This window comes from Calliphora vicina, chromosome 2 (assembly GCF_958450345.1).
Source record: "Calliphora vicina chromosome 2, idCalVici1.1, whole genome shotgun sequence".
In the NCBI taxonomy this organism is placed as follows: domain Eukaryota; kingdom Metazoa; phylum Arthropoda; class Insecta; order Diptera; family Calliphoridae; genus Calliphora; species Calliphora vicina.
Window position 1 is genome coordinate 131,906,389 of NC_088781.1, and position 19,316 is coordinate 131,925,704.

The window sequence follows — 19,316 nt, forward strand, 5'->3', positions numbered from 1 at the left end:
TAGAGCGAAAGCATTTTTTCGGGTGTTACGGTTTCTTGAATCTCCCTGGAGTTGTTAGTGTCATCCAAGGGTTTGCCATAGGCCAGCTATTAATACAAAATAAAAATACAAAAATAAAAACAATAATAAAGAAAAGCATTTTAAATTTTAACTTACTTGGTTTAAAAGAAGACTCAGCAAAATACCAGCAATTTTAAATGCTCTCATTGTTGAAGTGTTGGATCAAAGAATTCTAAACATATACTGAATAATATTGAATAATTTGGCTTTTTAAATAAATTCTTAAATTTCTTAAAAGGTTATCTTTAGCAATTAGTATTGGCTTCAAGAACAAAATAATTGCCATGACTTGCTGAAAATTTAGAGATAAACATAATATAATGTTGTAGTTTTATTAAGTCAAGAAAAACTAAAAATAAATTAAAGATTTCTTTAAAAGCATTTGTTCTTTATATGTATAATCTCTGCCAAGATAGAAATGCCAAAAAATTGTTGGATAAAGTTAAGCAAGTAGTCAATATATCCTTTATAGACAGTAACTTTCATCACTTGACTAATTCCTATTTATATATTTTGGATCATTTGACATGTTCGTGCTCTTTGTAGTGCAGAGAGAGGACAATTGGTTACTTTATACATCCCAGGTAATCTAACGTAAAGACAATTGTCACTTAAGTGTCTCTAAGTAATCTAGAGTGTAGTCACTTTAAATGTTTATTTTGTGAGTAATTTGTACAAACTGGTTTCATACAAATTGTGTTGATATAACTCTCATACAGTTTATTGTACCCTTCACCTTCGTGAGAAGGTTTTGTCATTCCGTTTCTAACTTCCACAATATAAATTTCCTATAAAGTATATATATTCTGGATCCTTATAGACAGCGGAGTCGATTAAGCCATGTCCGTCTTTTGAAATCAATTTTCTGAAGACCCCAGATATCTTCGGGATCCAAATCTTCAATAATTCTGTCAGACATACTTTCGAGAAGTTTCCTATTTAAAATCAGCAAAAACGTCCCACAAATGGCAGAGATATGAGGAAAAAACCAGGACAACCTCGATTTTTTACCTATTTTTGACATATATCTGGATTACTAAGACATTAATATAGACAATATGGATATCTAATGATAGATATTTCAAAGCCCTTTGCAACGACGTATATAAGACCATAGTAAGTTGGACCTACAATGGGTCAAAATCGGAAAAAAAATTTTTACCCGAATTTTTTTCTTCACGAAAAAAAAATTTAAAAAAACCAAAAAAAAACTTTTAAAATTTAAAAAAAAATAAATTAAAATTAAAAAAAAAAAATTTAAAATAACAATCGAAAACAGCTATCAATTATCTCTTATAACTTAGGAGATATTCGCATTTGAAAATTAAATTTTCAACATTTTTACCCACCCTACTCCAGTCTTTTGATAACAGCGGGTCCAAATATTTCCCGTTTTTCTTCATTTTTCCTTTATTAAACTAACAACAAACGTATATGTCAAAACAAAAAAAGAACTGCTTAAAAATAATGACTGACTCAAAAGTTATATGCATTTGAATTTAAAAATTAAAAAAAAAACGATTTTTTGCTAGTTTTTGGGAAAAAAAGTACTTTTTTTCTTTTTAAGTTATCTAAAAAAGTTCCAAAAATATGTATTAGGAATTTATACTTTTTGAAAAGCTAACTTTACATTAAATATTTTAAATGAAAATAAATTAAAAAATTGTTGATTCCAAGGGGACCAGGTCCATACAAAAAATGCCTATTTTTTATCTACAATTCAAATTTAGGGCAAAAATTCTCAAATCGCATACTCGATATCAAAATGTAGTAAACCAGTTTAGATGGCCAAATATGTTTTTAATTGTTTTGTAAAGGCTTTCGATAACCGCGCCCTTTGTATGGATATGATAGCCAAAAAACTAAAAAAGCGAATTTTTGTGATTTTTCAACACTTTTTTGGGAATTGCGGGATTCCTGATTACAAATTTCAAAATTTGTTTTTAGTTTTCTATTTTCAATGGCAAAATCTATGTAACTGTGAAATTTTATTACAAACTATTCATAAATAAAAATTTAATTTCAATTGAAAAATTTTTATCTTTGGAAAAACTCAATAAAAAGCAATTTTTGTCATATTTTTCAAAAAACTATTCCATGAATTTTGTAATTGTCAAAAGTTATATATATGTTTTTGAAAAATAGACAAAATCCCCTATCCATTGATATATAATATGTCTCCCTTATGTTTTTTACGTGGCAAATTAATTAGGAAAAACTTAACAACCCGCAAAGAATTTATCTGTAGGGCCTATTTTAATAACTTAAATTCGAATACTCCTTGCCTACGCCGGAGTTATTTCCAAAAAATTTTAATTCTGTCCCACTGTGCACTGTGAATTAACCCAATAAACATTTTTACTGTAATTCAAGTTGAAAGCAAGTGTAATTCAAGCCTTGAATTACAGTCAAGCAATTGAATTACAGTTCATCAGTAAAGAGGAAACATAAATTCCAGCCATATGTTTTTGTTTGAAAAATAATTAATTTTTCAAGTTTAAAACATAATTCCATTTGCATTGAAGTCAAATTCCAACAAAATGTTCAAGTGCTTGAATTTAAGGGGCTTTGGTGCTTATTGGGAAAGGTGCAAGTGTCAGTGTCATTTCTGGGTAAATAAATATTTGATTTATTGAAATAGTTTACACGTTTAACAATAAAAAACCAAAATCTTAAACTAAAACAAAGTAATACATGTTTGCCTATAAATTATAGTTTATTAACAGAAAAACCAAAGTTTCTTTTACATGATTTTTATATCCCCTAAAAAAGTAATAAAAGTTGGTTTTAAGACTTGTTCAATAACACTGTTATTAACATTTTTATGGACATTTAAGTAGTATTTGGTGATTTATTAAAATGATTTAATAAATTGCGAAATTTAAGTTTAAAAATCAGCTAAAATTTTTATATAAATATGAGGAATTACTTCTAGCCAAATCAGTAGATCTTTAGAAATAGTGAATCAAAAAACTATACAATGAAATTTATAATTTGTACCATATTTATGGTCTTGTTATTAATACAGGTCAGTGGATTTGAAAGTTTTTGTTATAAAAGTCTACTTCCAAATAATTTACTTATAAAATTTGTAAAATTCTAAATGCTTTTACTTTATTTTATTTTGTTTTAAAGGCCTCCTTCGCTAAATCCATAGATACTTCTAAATCCTTTGAGTCTGTCATAGAAAATGCCGAACAACAAATACCCAAATACTTACTTTCTGTCTACACCGTTTCCAACTTGATTCCATTAAACCAACAGTTTGCCAAAAATGCAGCCGAAGCCAGCCGTCAACTACTGCAGGACAACTCATTGCTGGCCAATGAACAAGCCGAAGTTCTAGAGTTTAAAAACAAATTAACCATGTTTGTGGAAAAATATGATGCCAACAAAGAATCGCTGCAAGTTTTGGATACCATAGAAATGTATGGCAGCGCTAGCGATTACTATTTGGAACTTCCCAAGGATAAATTAACACCGGCATCAACATTTATCTTGAAACTATTAAACAAATATAAACATCGGGAAGTTAAAGAGGAATTTATCAAAAGATTTGATCAATTTGTGGAGAATTTCAAGCAAGTGTTTGAGAAGACAAAATCATTTTTGGGAAAGCCCGTGTTGGACTGGTATAAGAAGTTTATAACTTTAACAGATTTTAAGAAACGACATGAAGCCTTTGGCTTTTTAATAGAATTGGCTTAAATTTTTAAGTTGTAATTACAACAAAACCCTTTAAAATATATAGTAATAAAGTAAATGGTATATTGAAAGAAATGGAAAAGATTGTTATTGGTTTTACATGGAGAAAAAGATTTTGAAATATGCAAATGCGTTTGATAATATTCGAGTTATTAAAAATTCCCTCCAGCATTGTAAGTCACTGGCCACTTACAAAAGCAATAGTGTTTTATTTATATTTATTAAAACCACTATATTATAGAGGATCTTCCAGTAGGGACTTCCGAACTTTGACAGTTGATAACGGCCATATTGTTGAAGCTACATTTATCGATTTGGGAAACGTTACACGCGCTTCGCCCATTTAACGGTAGCTTTAATTTCTGCATGAATGGGCAAGTCAACAAACAAATGACGATACTAAACCACATGACATCCAAGAGCGTCCAATGAATCCGTAAAAAACTCACTTTTTGTTGTGAATTTTGGGGCTTGCGGCATCATCAGTCCATATTTCTTTGAGAAAGACTTTGGTCTGGCTAAATAGTAAGGGAAATGAAAAAAAAAATCAACAGACAGGCGCACATGGCTATATCGACACCGCTATCTATAACATTCCAGAATATATATATATATATTATGGGGTCGCAAATGAAAAATGAGGAAATTACAAACATTTATACATACCCTCGACACTCACCATGAAATAAATGTATTAATACAACAGCATCGTCGTCTATAAATAAAAACAGTTCTGAGATAAACAATCCCAAAATCTGTAAAATCATTGCAGGTGTTTTTTTGCATTCAATATCATTAATTCAATTAATTTTCTTTACAACATTAATAACCTGCTAAATACTACAAGGTTTTTAATTCTAAAAATTATGAGGAGAAAATTGTTGTAAAATAATCAACTCATTTCTCGGTATCACTTTAGAAATTATTAAACAAACAACTCTACTATGGCTACATATAAAATAAATACAATATTTATGGCTTACGATCAACACTTACATTGCAAAATTATTCGACATAAGCCGCTTTCATTGTGAATGATGCAGCTTTGAACTAGAACTGAACTAGAATTGAACTAGAACTGAACTAGAACTGAACTAGAACTGAACTAGAACTGAACTAGAACTGAACTAGAACTGAACTAGAACTGAACTAGAACTGAACTAGAACTGAACTAGAACTGAACTAGAACTGAACTAGAACTGAACTAGAACTGAACTAGAACTGAACTAGAACTGAACTAGAACTGAACTAGAACTGAACTAGAACTGAACTAGAACTGAACTAGAACTGAACTAGAACTGAACTAGAACTGAACTAGAACTGAACTAGAACTGAACTAGAACTGAACTAGAACTGAACTAGAACTGAACTAGAACTGAACTAGAACAGAACTGAACTAGAACTGAACTAGAACAGAACTGAACTAGAACTGAACTGAACTAGAACTGAACTAGAACTGAACTAGAACTGAACTAGAACTGAACTAGAACTGAACTAGAACTGAACTAGAACTGAACTAGAACTGAACTAGAACTGAACTAGAACTGAACTAGAACTGAACTAGAACTGAACTAGAACTGAACTAGAACTGAACTAGAACTGAACTAGAACTGAACTAGAACTGAACTAGAACTGAACTAGAACTGAACTAGAACTGAACTAGAACTGAACTAGAACTGAACTAGAACTGAACTAGAACTGAACTAGAACTGAACTAGAACTGAACTAGAACTGAACTAGAACTGAACTAGAACTGAACTAGAACTGAACTAGAACTGAACTAGAACTGAACTAGAACTGAACTAGAACTGAACTAGAACTGAACTAGAACTGAACTAGAACTGAACTAGAACTGAACTAGAACTGAACTAGAACTGAACTAGAACTGAACTAGAACTGAACTAGAACTGAACTAGAACTTAACTAGAACTGAACTAGAACTGAACTAGAACTGAACTAGAACTGAACTAGAACTGAACTAGAACTGAACTAGAACTTAACTAGAACTGAACTAGAACTGAACTAGAACTGAACTAGAACTGAACTAGAACTGAACTAGAACTAAACTAGAACTGAACTAGAACTGAACTAGAACTGAACTAGAACTGAACTAGAACTGAACTAGAACTGAACTAGAACTGAACTAGAACTGAACTAGAACTGAACTAGAACTGAACTAGAACTGAACTAGAACTGAACTAGAACTGAACTAGAACTGAACTAGAACTGAACTAGAACTGAACTAGAACTGAACTAGAACTGAACTAGAACTGAACTAGAACTGAACTAGAACTGAACTAGAACTGAACTAGAACTGAACTAGAACTGAACTAGAACTGAACTAGAACTGAACTAGAACTGAACTAGAACTGAACTAGAACTGAACTAGAACTGAACTAGAACTGAACTAGAACAGAACTGAACTAGAACTGAACTAGAACTGAACTAGAACTGAACTAGAACTGAACTAGAACTGAACTAGAACTGAACTAGAACTGAACTAGAACTGAACTAGAACTGAACTAGAACTGAACTAGAACTGAACTAGAACTGAACTAGAACTGAACTAGAACTGAACTAGAACTGAACTAGAACTGAACTAGAACTGAACTAGAACTGAACTAGAACTGAACTAGAACTGAACTAGAACTGAACTAGAACTGAACTAGAACTGAACTAGAACTGAACTAGAACTGAACTAGAACTGAACTAGAACTGAACTAGAACTGAACTAGAACTGAACTAGAACTGAACTAGAACTGAACTAGAACTGAACTAGAACTGAACTAGAACTGAACTAGAACTGAACTAGAACTGAACTAGAACTGAACTAGAACTGAACTAGAACTGAACTAGAACTGAACTAGAACTGAACTAGAACTGAACTAGAACTGAACTAGAACTGAACTAGAACTGAACTAGAACTGAACTAGAACTGAACTAGAACTTAACTAGAACTGAACTAGAACTGAACTAGAACTGAACTAGAACTGAACTAGAACTGAACTAGAACTGAACTAGAACTTAACTAGAACTTAACTAGAACTGAACTAGAACTGAACTAGAACTGAACTAGAACTGAACTAGAACTGAACTAGAACTGAACTAGAACTGAACTAGAACTGAACTAGAACTGAACTAGAACTGAACTAGAACTGAACTAGAACTGAACTAGAACTGAACTAGAACTGAACTAGAACTGAACTAGAACTGAACTAGAACTGAACTAGAACTGAACTAGAACTGAACTAGAACTGAACTAGAACTGAACTAGAACTGAACTAGAACTGAACTAGAACTGAACTAGAACTGAACTAGAACTGAACTAGAACTGAACTAGAACTGAACTAGAACTGAACTAGAACTGAACTAGAACTGAACTAGAACTGAACTAGAACTGAACTAGAACTGAACTAGAACAGAACTGAACTAGAACTGAACTAGAACTGAACTAGAACTGAACTAGAACTGAACTAGAACTGAACTAGAACTGAACTAGAACTGAACTAGAACTGAACTAGAACTGAACTAGAACTGAACTAGAACTGAACTAGAACTGAACTAGAACTGAACTAGAACTGAACTAGAACTGAACTAGAACTGAACTAGAACTGAACTAGAACTGAACTAGAACTGAACTAGAACTGAACTAGAACTGAACTAGAACTGAACTAGAACTGAACTAGAACTGAACTAGAACTGAACTAGAACTGAACTAGAACTGAACTAGAACTGAACTAGAACTGAACTAGAACTGAACTAGAACTGAACTAGAACTGAACTAGAACTGAACTAGAACTGAACTAGAACTGAACTAGAACTGAACTAGAACTGAACTAGAACTGAACTAGAACTGAACTAGAACTGAACTAGAACTGAACTAGAACTGAACTAGAACTGAACTAGAACTGAACTAGAACTGAACTAGAACTGAACTAGAACTGAACTAGAACTGAACTAGAACTGAACTAGAACTGAACTAGAACTGAACTAGAACTGAACTAGAACTGAACTAGAACTGAACTAGAACTGAACTAGAACTTAACTAGAACTGAACTAGAACTGAACTAGAACTGAACTAGAACTGAACTAGAACTGAACTAGAACTGAACTAGAACTTAACTAGAACTGAACTAGAACTGAACTAGAACTGAACTAGAACTGAACTAGAACTAAACTAGAACTGAACTAGAACTGAACTAGAACTGAACTAGAACTGAACTAGAACTGAACTAGAACTGAACTAGAACTGAACTAGAACTTAACTAGAACTGAACTAGAACTGAACTAGAACAGAACTGAACTAGAACAGAACTGAACTAGAACTGAACTAGAACTGAACTAGAACTGAACTAGAACTGAACTAGAACTGAACTAGAACTGAACTAGAACTTAACTAGAACTGAACTAGAACTGAACTAGAACTGAACTAGAACTGAACTAGAACTGAACTAGAACTGAACTAGAACTGAACTAGAACTGAACTAGAACTGAACTAGAACTGAACTAGAACTGAACTAGAACTGAACTAGAACTGAACTAGAACTGAACTAGAACTGAACTAGAACTGAACTAGAACTGAACTAGAACTGAACTAGAACTGAACTAGAACTGAACTAGAACTGAACTAGAACTGAACTAGAACTGAACTAGAACTGAACTAGAACTGAACTAGAACTGAACTAGAACTGAACTAGAACTGAACTAGAACTGAACTAGAACTGAACTAGAACTGAACTAGAACTGAACTAGAACTGAACTAGAACTAGAACTGAACTAGAACTGAACTAGAACTGAACTAGAACTGAACTAGAACTGAACTAGAACTGAACTAGCACTGAACTAGAACTGAACTAGAACTGAACTAGAACTTAACTAGAACTTAACTAGAACTGAACTAGAACTGAACTAGAACTGAACTAGAACTGAACTAGAACTGAACTAGAACTGAACTAGAACTTAACTAGAACTGAACTAGAACTGAACTAGAACTGAACTAGAACTGAACTAGAACTGAACTAGAACTGAACTAGAACTGAACTAGAACTGAACTAGAACTGAACTAGAACTGAACTAGAACTGAACTAGAACTGAACTAGAACTGAACTAGAACTTAACTAGAACTGAACTAGAACTGAACTAGAACTGAACTAGAACAGAACTGAACTAGAACTGAACTAGCACTGAACTAGAACTGAACTAGAACTGAACTAGAACTGAACTAGAACTGAACTAGAACTTAACTAGAACTGAACTAGAACTGAACTAGAACTGAACTAGAACAGAACTGAACTAGAACTGAACTAGAACTGAACTAGAACTGAACTAGAACTGAACTAGAACTGAACTAGAACTGAACTAGAACTGAACTAGAACTGAACTAGAACTGAACTAGAACTGAACTAGAACTGAACTAGAACTGAACTAGAACTGAACTAGAACTGAACTAGAACTGAACTAGAACTGAACTAGAACTGAACTAGAACTGAACTAGAACTGAACTAGAACTGAACTAGAACTGAACTAGAACTGAACTAGAACTGAACTAGAACTGAACTAGAACTGAACTAGAACTGAACTAGAACTGAACTAGAACTGAACTAGAACTGAACTAGAACTGAACTAGAACTGAACTAGAACTGAACTAGAACTGAACTAGAACTGAACTAGAACTGAACTAGAACTGAACTAGAACTGAACTAGAACTGAACTAGAACTGAACTAGAACTGAACTAGAACTGAACTAGAACTGAACTAGAACTGAACTAGAACTGAACTAGAACTGAACTAGAACTGAACTAGAACTGAACTAGAACTGAACTAGAACTGAACTAGAACTGAACTAGAACTGAACTAGAACTGAACTAGAACTGAACTAGAACTGAACTAGAACTGAACTAGAACTGAACTAGAACTGAACTAGAACTGAACTAGAACTGAACTAGAACTGAACTAGAACTGAACTAGAACTGAACTAGAACTGAACTAGAACTGAAGTAGCACTGAACTAGAACTGAACTAGAACTGAACTAGAACTTAACTAGAACTGAACTAGAACTGAACTAGAACTGAACTAGAACTGAACTAGAACTGAACTAGAACTGAACTAGAACTTAACTAGAACTGAACTAGAACTGAACTAGAACTGAACTAGAACTGAACTAGAACTGAACTAGAACTGAACTAGAACTGAACTAGAACTGAACTAGAACTGAACTAGAACTGAACTAGAACTGAACTAGAACTGAACTAGAACTGAACTAGAACTGAACTAGAACTGAACTAGAACTGAACTAGAACTGAACTAGAACTGAACTAGAACTGAACTAGAACTGAACTAGAACTGAACTAGAACTGAACTAGAACTGAACTAGAACTGAACTAGAACTGAACTAGAACTTAACTAGAACTGAACTAGAACTGAACTAGAACTGAACTAGAACTGAACTAGAACTGAACTAGAACTGAACTAGAACTGAACTAGAACTGAACTAGAACTGAACTAGAACTGAACTAGAACTGAACTAGAACTGAACTAGAACTGAACTAGAACTGAACTAGAACTGAACTAGAACTGAACTAGAACTGAACTAGAACTGAACTAGAACTGAACTAGAACTGAACTAGAACTGAACTAGAACTGAACTAGAACTGAACTAGAACTGAACTAGAACTGAACTAGAACTGAACTAGAACTGAACTAGAATGAGAACTAGAATCTGAACTAGTATCTGATAATGACTCTGAACTAGAATCAGAACTAGAATCTAAACTAGAATCTAAACTAGAATGAGAACTAGAATCTGAACTAGTATCTGATTATGAATCTGAACTAGAATCTGAACTAGAATCAGAACTACAATCTGAACTAGAATCAGAACTAGAATCTAAACTAGAATCTAAACTAGAATCTAAACTAGAATGAGAACTAGAATCTGAACTAGTATCTGATTATGAATCTGAACTAGAATCTGAACTAGAACTGAACTAGAACTGAACTAGAACTGAACTAGAACTGAACTAGAACTGAACTAGAACTGAACTAGAACTGAACTAGAACTGAACTAGAACTGAACTAGAACTGAACTAGAACTGAACTAGAACTGAACTAGAACTGAACTAGAACTGAACTAGAACTGAACTAGAACTGAACTAGAACTGAACTAGAACTGAACTAGAACTGAACTAGAACTGAACTAGAACTGAACTAGAACTGAACTAGAACTGAACTAGAACTGAACTAGAACTGAACTAGAACTGAACTAGAACTGAACTAGAACTGAACTAGAACTGAACTAGAACTGAACTAGAACTGAACTAGAACTGAACTAGAACTGAACTAGAACTGAACTAGAACTGAACTAGAACTGAACTAGAACTGAACTAGAACTGAACTAGAACTGAACTAGAACTGAACTAGAACTGAACTAGAACTGAACTAGAACTGAACTAGAACTGAACTAGAACTGAACTAGAACTGAACTAGAACTGAACTAGAACTGAACTAGAACTGAACTAGAACTGAACTAGAACTGAACTAGAACTGAACTGGAACTGAACTAGAACTGAACTAGAACTGAACTAGAACTGAACTAGAACTGAACTAGAACTGAACTAGAACTGAACTAGAACTGAACTAGAACTGAACTAGAACTGAACTAGAACTGAACTAGAACTGAACTAGAACTGAACTAGAACTGAACTAGAACTGAACTAGAACTGAACTAGAACTGAACTAGAACTGAACTAGAACTGAACTAGAACTGAACTAGAACTGAACTAGAACTGAACTAGAACTGAACTAGAACTGAACTAGAACTGAACTAGAACTGAACTAGAACTGAACTAGAACTGAACTAGAACTGAACTAGAACTGAACTAGAACTGAACTAGAACTGAACTAGAACTGAACTAGAACTGAACTAGAACTGAACTAGAACTGAACTAGAACTGAACTAGAACTGAACTAGAACTGAACTAGAACTGAACTAGAACTGAACTAGAACTGAACTAGAACTGAACTAGAACTGAACTAGAACTGAACTAGAATCAGAACTAGAATCTGAACTAGAATGAGAACTAGAATCTGAACTAGTATCTGATAATGACTCTGAACTAGAATCAGAACTAGAATCTAAACTAGAATCTAAACTAGAATGAGAACTAGAATCTGAACTAGTATCTGATTATGAATCTGAACTAGAATCTGAACTAGAATCAGATCTACAATCTGAACTAGAATCAGAACTAGAATCTAAACTAGAATCTAAACTAGAATGAGAACTAGAATCTGAACTAGTATCTGATTATGAATCTGAACTAGAATCTGAACTAGTATCTGATTATGAATGTGAACTAGAATCTGAACTAGAATCTAAACTAGAATCTAAACTAGAATGAGAACTAGAATCTGAACTAGTATCTGATTATGAATGTGAACTAGAATCAGAACTAGAATCAAAACAACAATCTAAACTAGAATTTGAACTAGAATCTGAACTAGTATCTGATTATGAATCTGAACTAGAATCTGAACTAGAATCTGAACTAGAATCAAAACTAGAATCTAAACTAGTATCTGATTATGAATCGGAACTAGAATTTGAACTAGAATCTGAACTAGAAAATAAACTCGAATCTAAACTAGTATCTGATTAAGAATCTGAACTAGAATCTAATCTAGAATCTGAACTGGATTCTGAACTAGAATCAGAACTATAATCTAAACTAGAATCTAAACTAGAATCAGAACTAGAATCTAAACTAGAATTTGAACTAGAATCTGAACTAGAATCTGAACTAGAATCTAAACTAGAATTTGAACTGGATACTGAACTAGAAGTAGAACTGGACTATAATCTGAACTATAATCTGAATTAGAATCTGAACTAGAATCTGAGCTAGAATCTAAACTAGAATCTGAACTAGAATCAGAACTAGCATCAGAACTAGAATCTGAACTAGAATCTGAACTAGAATCTGAACTAGAATCTGAACTAGAATCTGAACTAGAATCTAAACTAGAATCTGAAGAAGAATCTAAACTAGAATCTGAACTAGAATCTGAGCTAGAATATGAGCTAGAATCTGAACTGGAATCTAAACTAAAATCTAAACTAGAATCTAAACTGGAATCTGTATTAGAATCTGAATTAGAATCTGAAGAAGAATCTAAACTAGAATCTGAAGAAGAATCTGAACTAGAATCTAAACTAGAATCTGAACTAGAATCTGAACTGGATTCTGAACTAGAATCAGAACTAGAATCTAAACTAGAATCAGAACTAGAATCTTAACTAGAATTTGAACTAGAATCTGAACTAGAATCTAAACTAGTATCTGATTATGAATCTGAACTAGAATCTGAACTAGTATCAAACTAGTATCTGATTAAGAATCTGAACTAGAATCAGAACTGAAATCTAAACTAGAATCAGAACTGGATTCTGAACTAGAATCAGAACTAGAAGTAGAACTGGACTATAATCTGAACTAGAATCTAAACTAGAATCTGAACTGGATTCTGAACTAGAATCAGAACTAGAATCAGAACTAGAATCTGAAGTTGAACTGGACTAGAATCTGAACTAGAATCAGAACTAGAATCTAATCTAGAATCTAAACTAGAATCTGAACTGGAATCTAAACTGGAATCTGAAGAAGAATCTTAACTAAAATCTGAATTAGAATCTGAACTAAAACTAGGATTAAGACAAAACTAAGAAATCATTTAATCTTACTTATGTGTTTGATTCCACTAAAATTTAATTAACAATAACAATCTCTAATTCTTTTTCACATAAATCATTCATTTTATTACTTTTTAATAATTACTATTTCATGCTGCAGCCAAATCTACAAACTCATTGAAAGCTGTAAGTTTTTTCCTTACATCTGTTAAAGTTATAAACTTCTCATACCAGTCCAATAGAGGCTTTTCCAATAACATTTTAGACTGTTCAAACCTTTCCTTGAAACTCTCCACAAATTGATCAAATTCTTTGATAAATTCCATTTGGTGTTGATTCATATCTTTGATTAGCTGGTCCAAGTTAAATGTTGATGCTGGTGTTACAGCTGCCTCAGGAAGTTCGGTAGTATTGGCAGACTCTTCTTTTGGTTCCTTGTTGGTTGCACCATATCTTTCCACAAACATGGTTAAATTTTTTTTCAACTCTAAATGTTTCGGGCTATCTTTTTCCACCCAGGAATCGTTCTGCAGCAAATTATGGCCTATATGAACAAGATTTTCGACAAATGGTTGATATACTTGTTGTAAATTTTCGGTGACGTAGACCAAAAGCTGTTGTTTGGGTGTTAAATCGTTAATTTCTTCGGCAGAGTCTTCGGATTTGGAAGTGTTGTCTATGGGTTTACCAAAAGTGGCCTTTAGGGAAATTAATGTTTTTTTATAAATTTCTATATAAGGACATAGAAAAGTATTCAAATTAACTGACCTGTGTTAGAAACAACACCATAAATATGGTTAAAATTGTATTAGACATTGTTGAGTTGTTTGATTTACGTTGTCTAAAGTACTACTGAATAAATTGGAATTAATTCTGAAATTAAATTGTATGTTATTCATACTAATATATATTTAGAGAAATGTACGAGTACATAGAGCCGAAACTTGAAGAAACTCTAACAAAAATATTACTCAAAATGTTTTTGTTTTTTGTTTTCTTATAGTTTTCTTTACTAATACATTTTTACATCTTAGGTTTTTGACAACTGAGTTAGGTTTTTGACTGGAGAGTTTCCCCTCTATGTATATTACTCTATGACCCAGTCATTATTAAACAGTTTTTTCAATGTCAATTGTTTACTTACTGCTAGCGTCTTGAATATAATTAATGAATTGATTATTATTAAAAATCATAGAAATTGTATAACTTTTTATTTATTTAGAGATAATTATAGAAATTAGAAATTAATAAATTAGCTGGTCATTTTATTGATGCAAAATTACAATTTGATTACAATTGGAGCGCTGGCGACTGTCGACATTTTTTTTTGACATTTAACGTTGGCTGCTAGAAGATCCTTATCAAAATTTACTTTCCAAAACTAGATTTTACAGTTTTTTGTGGATCAAAACAGTATAAATATTTGCTGTAGGTGATCGCTAGGGATATAGAACATTCTAGTTACATTTTCTGTTAGATAATTCAGGAGACTTCTAGAAGATGCTACCTTGATATAAGTAGTAAAAACATAAGGTAGACATGTTATATATCAATGGATAGGGGATTTTGTCTATTTTTAAAAAATATATATAAATTTTGACAATTTAAAAATTCATGGAATATTTTTTTGGAAAAATATGACAAAAATGCTTTTTATTGAGTTTTTGCAAAGAAACAAATTTTTCAAATTGAAATAAAATTTTTATTTATGAATATTTCTTAATGAAATTTTAAAGTTATATAGATTTTTCTATTGAAAATGAAAAACTAAACATAAATTTTTAAAATTTGTAATCAGGAATCCCGGAATTCTAAAAAAAAATTTTGAAAAATCCCAAAAAATTTTAAAATTGAAATTAAATTTTTATTTATGAACATTTTTTAATGAAACTTTAAATTTATATAGAGATTTTTTTCTTGAAAATCTAAAAATAAAAACAATTTTTAAAATTTATTATCAATTATCCCGCAATTCCCAAAATTTTTTGGAAAAATACCAAAAATGGGATTTTTTAGTTTTTTTTAGCTATAATATCCATACCAGAGGCTGGGTTATCCGAACCCTTTACAACATATTTGACCATCTAAAATGGTTTACTATATTTTGATATCTACTATGCGATTTGAGCATTTTTGCCCTAAATTTCAATTTTACATACAAAATAGACGTTTTTTGGATGGACCTGGTTCCCTTGGAATCAACAATTTTCAAATTTGTTTTCATTTAAAATATTTAATATAAAGTTAGCTTTTCAAAACCTTAAAATTCCTAATCCACCTTCTTAGAATTTTTTTTAGATAACTTAAAAAGAAAAATAGTACTTTTTCCCAAAAAAAAAACTGGCCAAAAAATTAATTTTTTAATATTTTTAAATTCAAATGCATATAACTTTGGAGTCAGTCACGATTTTTAAACAATTCTTTTTTTGTTTGACACATTCATTTGTTGTTAGTCCAATAAAAGAAAAATGGAGAAAATCGGGAAATATTAAAACCTGTTGTTATCAAAAAACTGAAATAGGATCGTTTTAAAAATTGAACATACCCGAGGTGACCTACTTTGGGGACCCCTGGCCGCACCCCTGTTGGGCCCATGCTGTCAAAATACCAAATTTAAACTCGACAACACTTCCTGTTTGTGCATGTCAAATTTCATTTAAATCGGACTAAAGGTTTATAAGTTACAGATTTATTACCCTCCTTTTTTCCTATACCACTGTATTACCAATGTATTCTTCTAAATTATAGAGTGTTTATTAAAAGAGAGCGAATATTTTAATTGTAATTATTAAATTAAAATTTGTTTTATTTAAATAAAGAGTTATTACAATTATTAAACTACCGATCGCTTATATTTGCTGTTAAAAGAATCCGGTTTATTTAAAGGAGATAAACCATCGTTTTTAATAGGTAAAAACAAAACAATATCTTCGATTTAAACTCTACTACCACGATTTTTTGACCCATTTTTTACAAAATTATTGTTCATAACTTCAACAAGATTCTCATCATCAATTTGTCAGTTTTGTTTACAATTTTAAACTTTCATCGACCGATTTTTTATTTGACAGCTGTCGTGTGCAGCTGTCAATTGCAGTTGAAGCGAAAGAAGTGTTTGTGTTGAAGTCTTATGTATTGAATTAAAAAAATACAATTCATAAGAGGAAATGTTAGATTTATTCAAATAGTTTATAGAAATAACAGAGACCTAAACAAAAAACAAATTTATATTTGCTGTTTAATTATATTTTAATTATTGTTAATTACAAAAAAAAAGCAAAGCTTTCTATGATTTAAAAATATGATTTATTCATATTATAAATCACTAAATTTTAATTGAAAAATTACCTATAATTTGAATATAAATTTAAGGGATTACTTCCAGCTTATTCAGTAGCTCTTTAGAAATCGTAAATCAAACAATTCATCAATGGCGTTTAAATTGTTCACCATATTTTTGGTCTTGTTTTTAATACAGGTCAGTGGATTTGAAAGTTTTTGGTTGCAGTACTAAGCAGATTTACAGGATTTCGACAAAAATAGCAACAATTAATCAAAAAAACCACCAAATATATTGAAATCAATACTGGAACAAAGCTTTTACTTAAGTAGAATTAGTAGTTTTCATTTTTTAAACACTGTTCTGTTTATTTTATTTTATTAAAAGGCCGCATTTGGTAAATCCATAGACTCTTCCAAATCCGCTGAGTCTGTCGAAGAAAAGGAGTCAATAAAGCCCAAACATTTACTTTTCATCTATGCCGCTGGCAGTTTCCTACAACTAATCCAACAGTTTAGCGACAAAGCAGCCGATTCAAGCCGTCAATTATTAAAAGACGATTCTTTGCTGGCCAATGACCAACCCGAAGTTCTAGAGTTTAAACAAAATTTAACCATGTTTGTGGAAAAATATGATGCCAACAAAGAAACAGAAGAAGTTTTTGATATAATGGAACTATATGGCCAGACTGTCGATCACTATTTTGACCTTGACGATGATGAATTGACACCGGAATCAACATTTATCTTGGATGTATTAAACAAATATAAGCATAAGGAAATACAAGCGGAATTTATTAAAGAATTTGATGAATTTGTGGAAAAATTCAAGCAAATATTTGAAAAGTCAAAATCGCAGTTGGGAGAGCCGGAGTTGGAGTGGTATGAGAAATTTCAAACTTTAACAGATTTTGTGAAACGAATTGAAGCTCTTGGTAATTTTATAGCATTGGCTTAAGTTGAGAAATTGTAATTAGAGAGATGTGAATAAATTAAAAATGATTAATGGAAAGAAATGGTTGAGGTTGTTATTATTTAGCATTGGGCAGAATCTTCATAGATATGAAATGAATAAGATTTAACAAGAAACAGCTTGTCATCTACTCACTAAACCTCCTTCCCACCGTCAACCGCAATACCCGCGGAACTGGCATTAAGTATTCTAAGCATCTAAGCCACTCCGATATTCATTCCTCTTTTCTTAATACCATGTTCACGATAGTTATGAATTCCGAAACTAATTGCAATCTGAGGATAGCATTACGTCGATTATATTCTCGGAAGTAATGGTGTGTCCTACATCAGCGTCCACCTCCTGTCTGCAGGTTGAAAACTACATGTTCTACGTATTTAAAAAGGTAAGTCCTGTATCCCCCATGACCTGAAAGAAACTGCATGAGGTGGCAGTTAATCTCCTATACCTATACCTATTAATTGATGGAATCATTCTGTATGTCTAACGTCCTGTTGGTGTGTTGTCCCCACTTCTCTGCCAGTTGCTTATAGTTTTCCTTCTCTCGTGAGTCTTCCTATTAATACTACTTTCGGGATTGTTTCCGGATATAATAAGTGAGAATTGGATTGAAAAACGTTGAAATCCCCCTTTCAGAGGTATTTTCCTGGACTCTAAATTATCATAGTACGGCCAATTCATACATATGGATCTCTTGTATGGTGGACTGCAACTGAGAAAACTATATAAAGTCCAGAGATCAGCATTGACATAACCGGTGCACTAAGGACTAGTCCTTCAAAAGCACTTGTTCCAATTAACCTTCACATAAGGGCCACCTCTGTCTACAGTGCAGCTAGGCTTAATGCATCTGGATGTTGGAGATCGAGAACAAATGGTCACAAGTGGATTCTGGGCTTACTGCCTCCTCATAAACCAACCTTTCGACTATATTACTCCATATACCCATGATATGGTGTTCAAAGTCTTATTTCCCTCCAGGAGTGAGTGGTGTATGGGTATCCTCGTGTACAAATATGACAGCAGAATATATGCAGACGGTTCTGGTGTATTCTATGACGAATTTGGGATTGGTATCTCAAACCGTCTTCCGAATGAATGTAGTGTTTTTCAGGCTAAATATTATTGCCATCAATAAACTACATGATCATAATAGTCGCGGCAGTGTTAGTTCTCGCTTTTTTCCTTATATCTCTGCCATTTGTTGGCCGATTTACTCGATTTCAAATAGCAACCGAACAGAGTATATAGCGGATATATTGTTGTGTGAATCATGTATATAAATTATTTGGGGGCTACGGCAGACGGACATGGCTTATCGACTCTTTACTTAAACCATTAATATAAATGTATTAAATGCATTAAATCTTTCCTGAAAATCTGTTATAGTTTCAAAATTCTCATAACAATCCAACAAGGGCTTATCCAAATTTACTTTATTCTCTTCAAACATTTGCTTGAAATTCTTCACAAATGGCTCAACCTCACTGACAAATTCCATTTCTAGTTCTTTGCAATGATATTTCTTTAAAAGATCTACAATAAATGTGGATTCGGTTGTTATTTTTTCCTCAGTTAGAGCAAAATAGTATTCGGTTATGTTGGCATAA

At 32.2% G+C, this 19,316-nt stretch overlaps 2 protein-coding genes across 2 annotated transcripts; one reads left to right on the forward strand and one right to left on the reverse strand.

Annotated features, from left to right (window-relative positions):
- Positions 1–13,553: 13,553 nt before the first annotated feature.
- On the reverse strand, positions 13,554–14,321 carry LOC135952335 (uncharacterized). The gene is made up of 2 exons (XM_065502225.1): positions 14,223–14,321; positions 13,554–14,152 (listed from the first exon to the last, which is right to left on the reverse strand). The coding sequence occupies exons 1-2, from the start codon at positions 14,268–14,270 to the stop codon at positions 13,604–13,606; spliced, it is 597 nt and encodes a 198-aa protein (XP_065358297.1). The 5' UTR covers positions 14,271–14,321; the 3' UTR covers positions 13,554–13,603.
- A 2,495-nt stretch (positions 14,322–16,816) lies between these two features.
- LOC135952495 (uncharacterized) lies at positions 16,817–17,726 on the forward strand. Its single transcript, XM_065502459.1, has 2 exons — positions 16,817–16,932; positions 17,122–17,726. Exons 1-2 carry the CDS (start codon positions 16,885–16,887, stop codon positions 17,689–17,691), a joined length of 618 nt encoding a protein of 205 aa, XP_065358531.1. The 5' UTR covers positions 16,817–16,884; the 3' UTR covers positions 17,692–17,726.
- Positions 17,727–19,316: the final 1,590 nt, after the last annotated feature.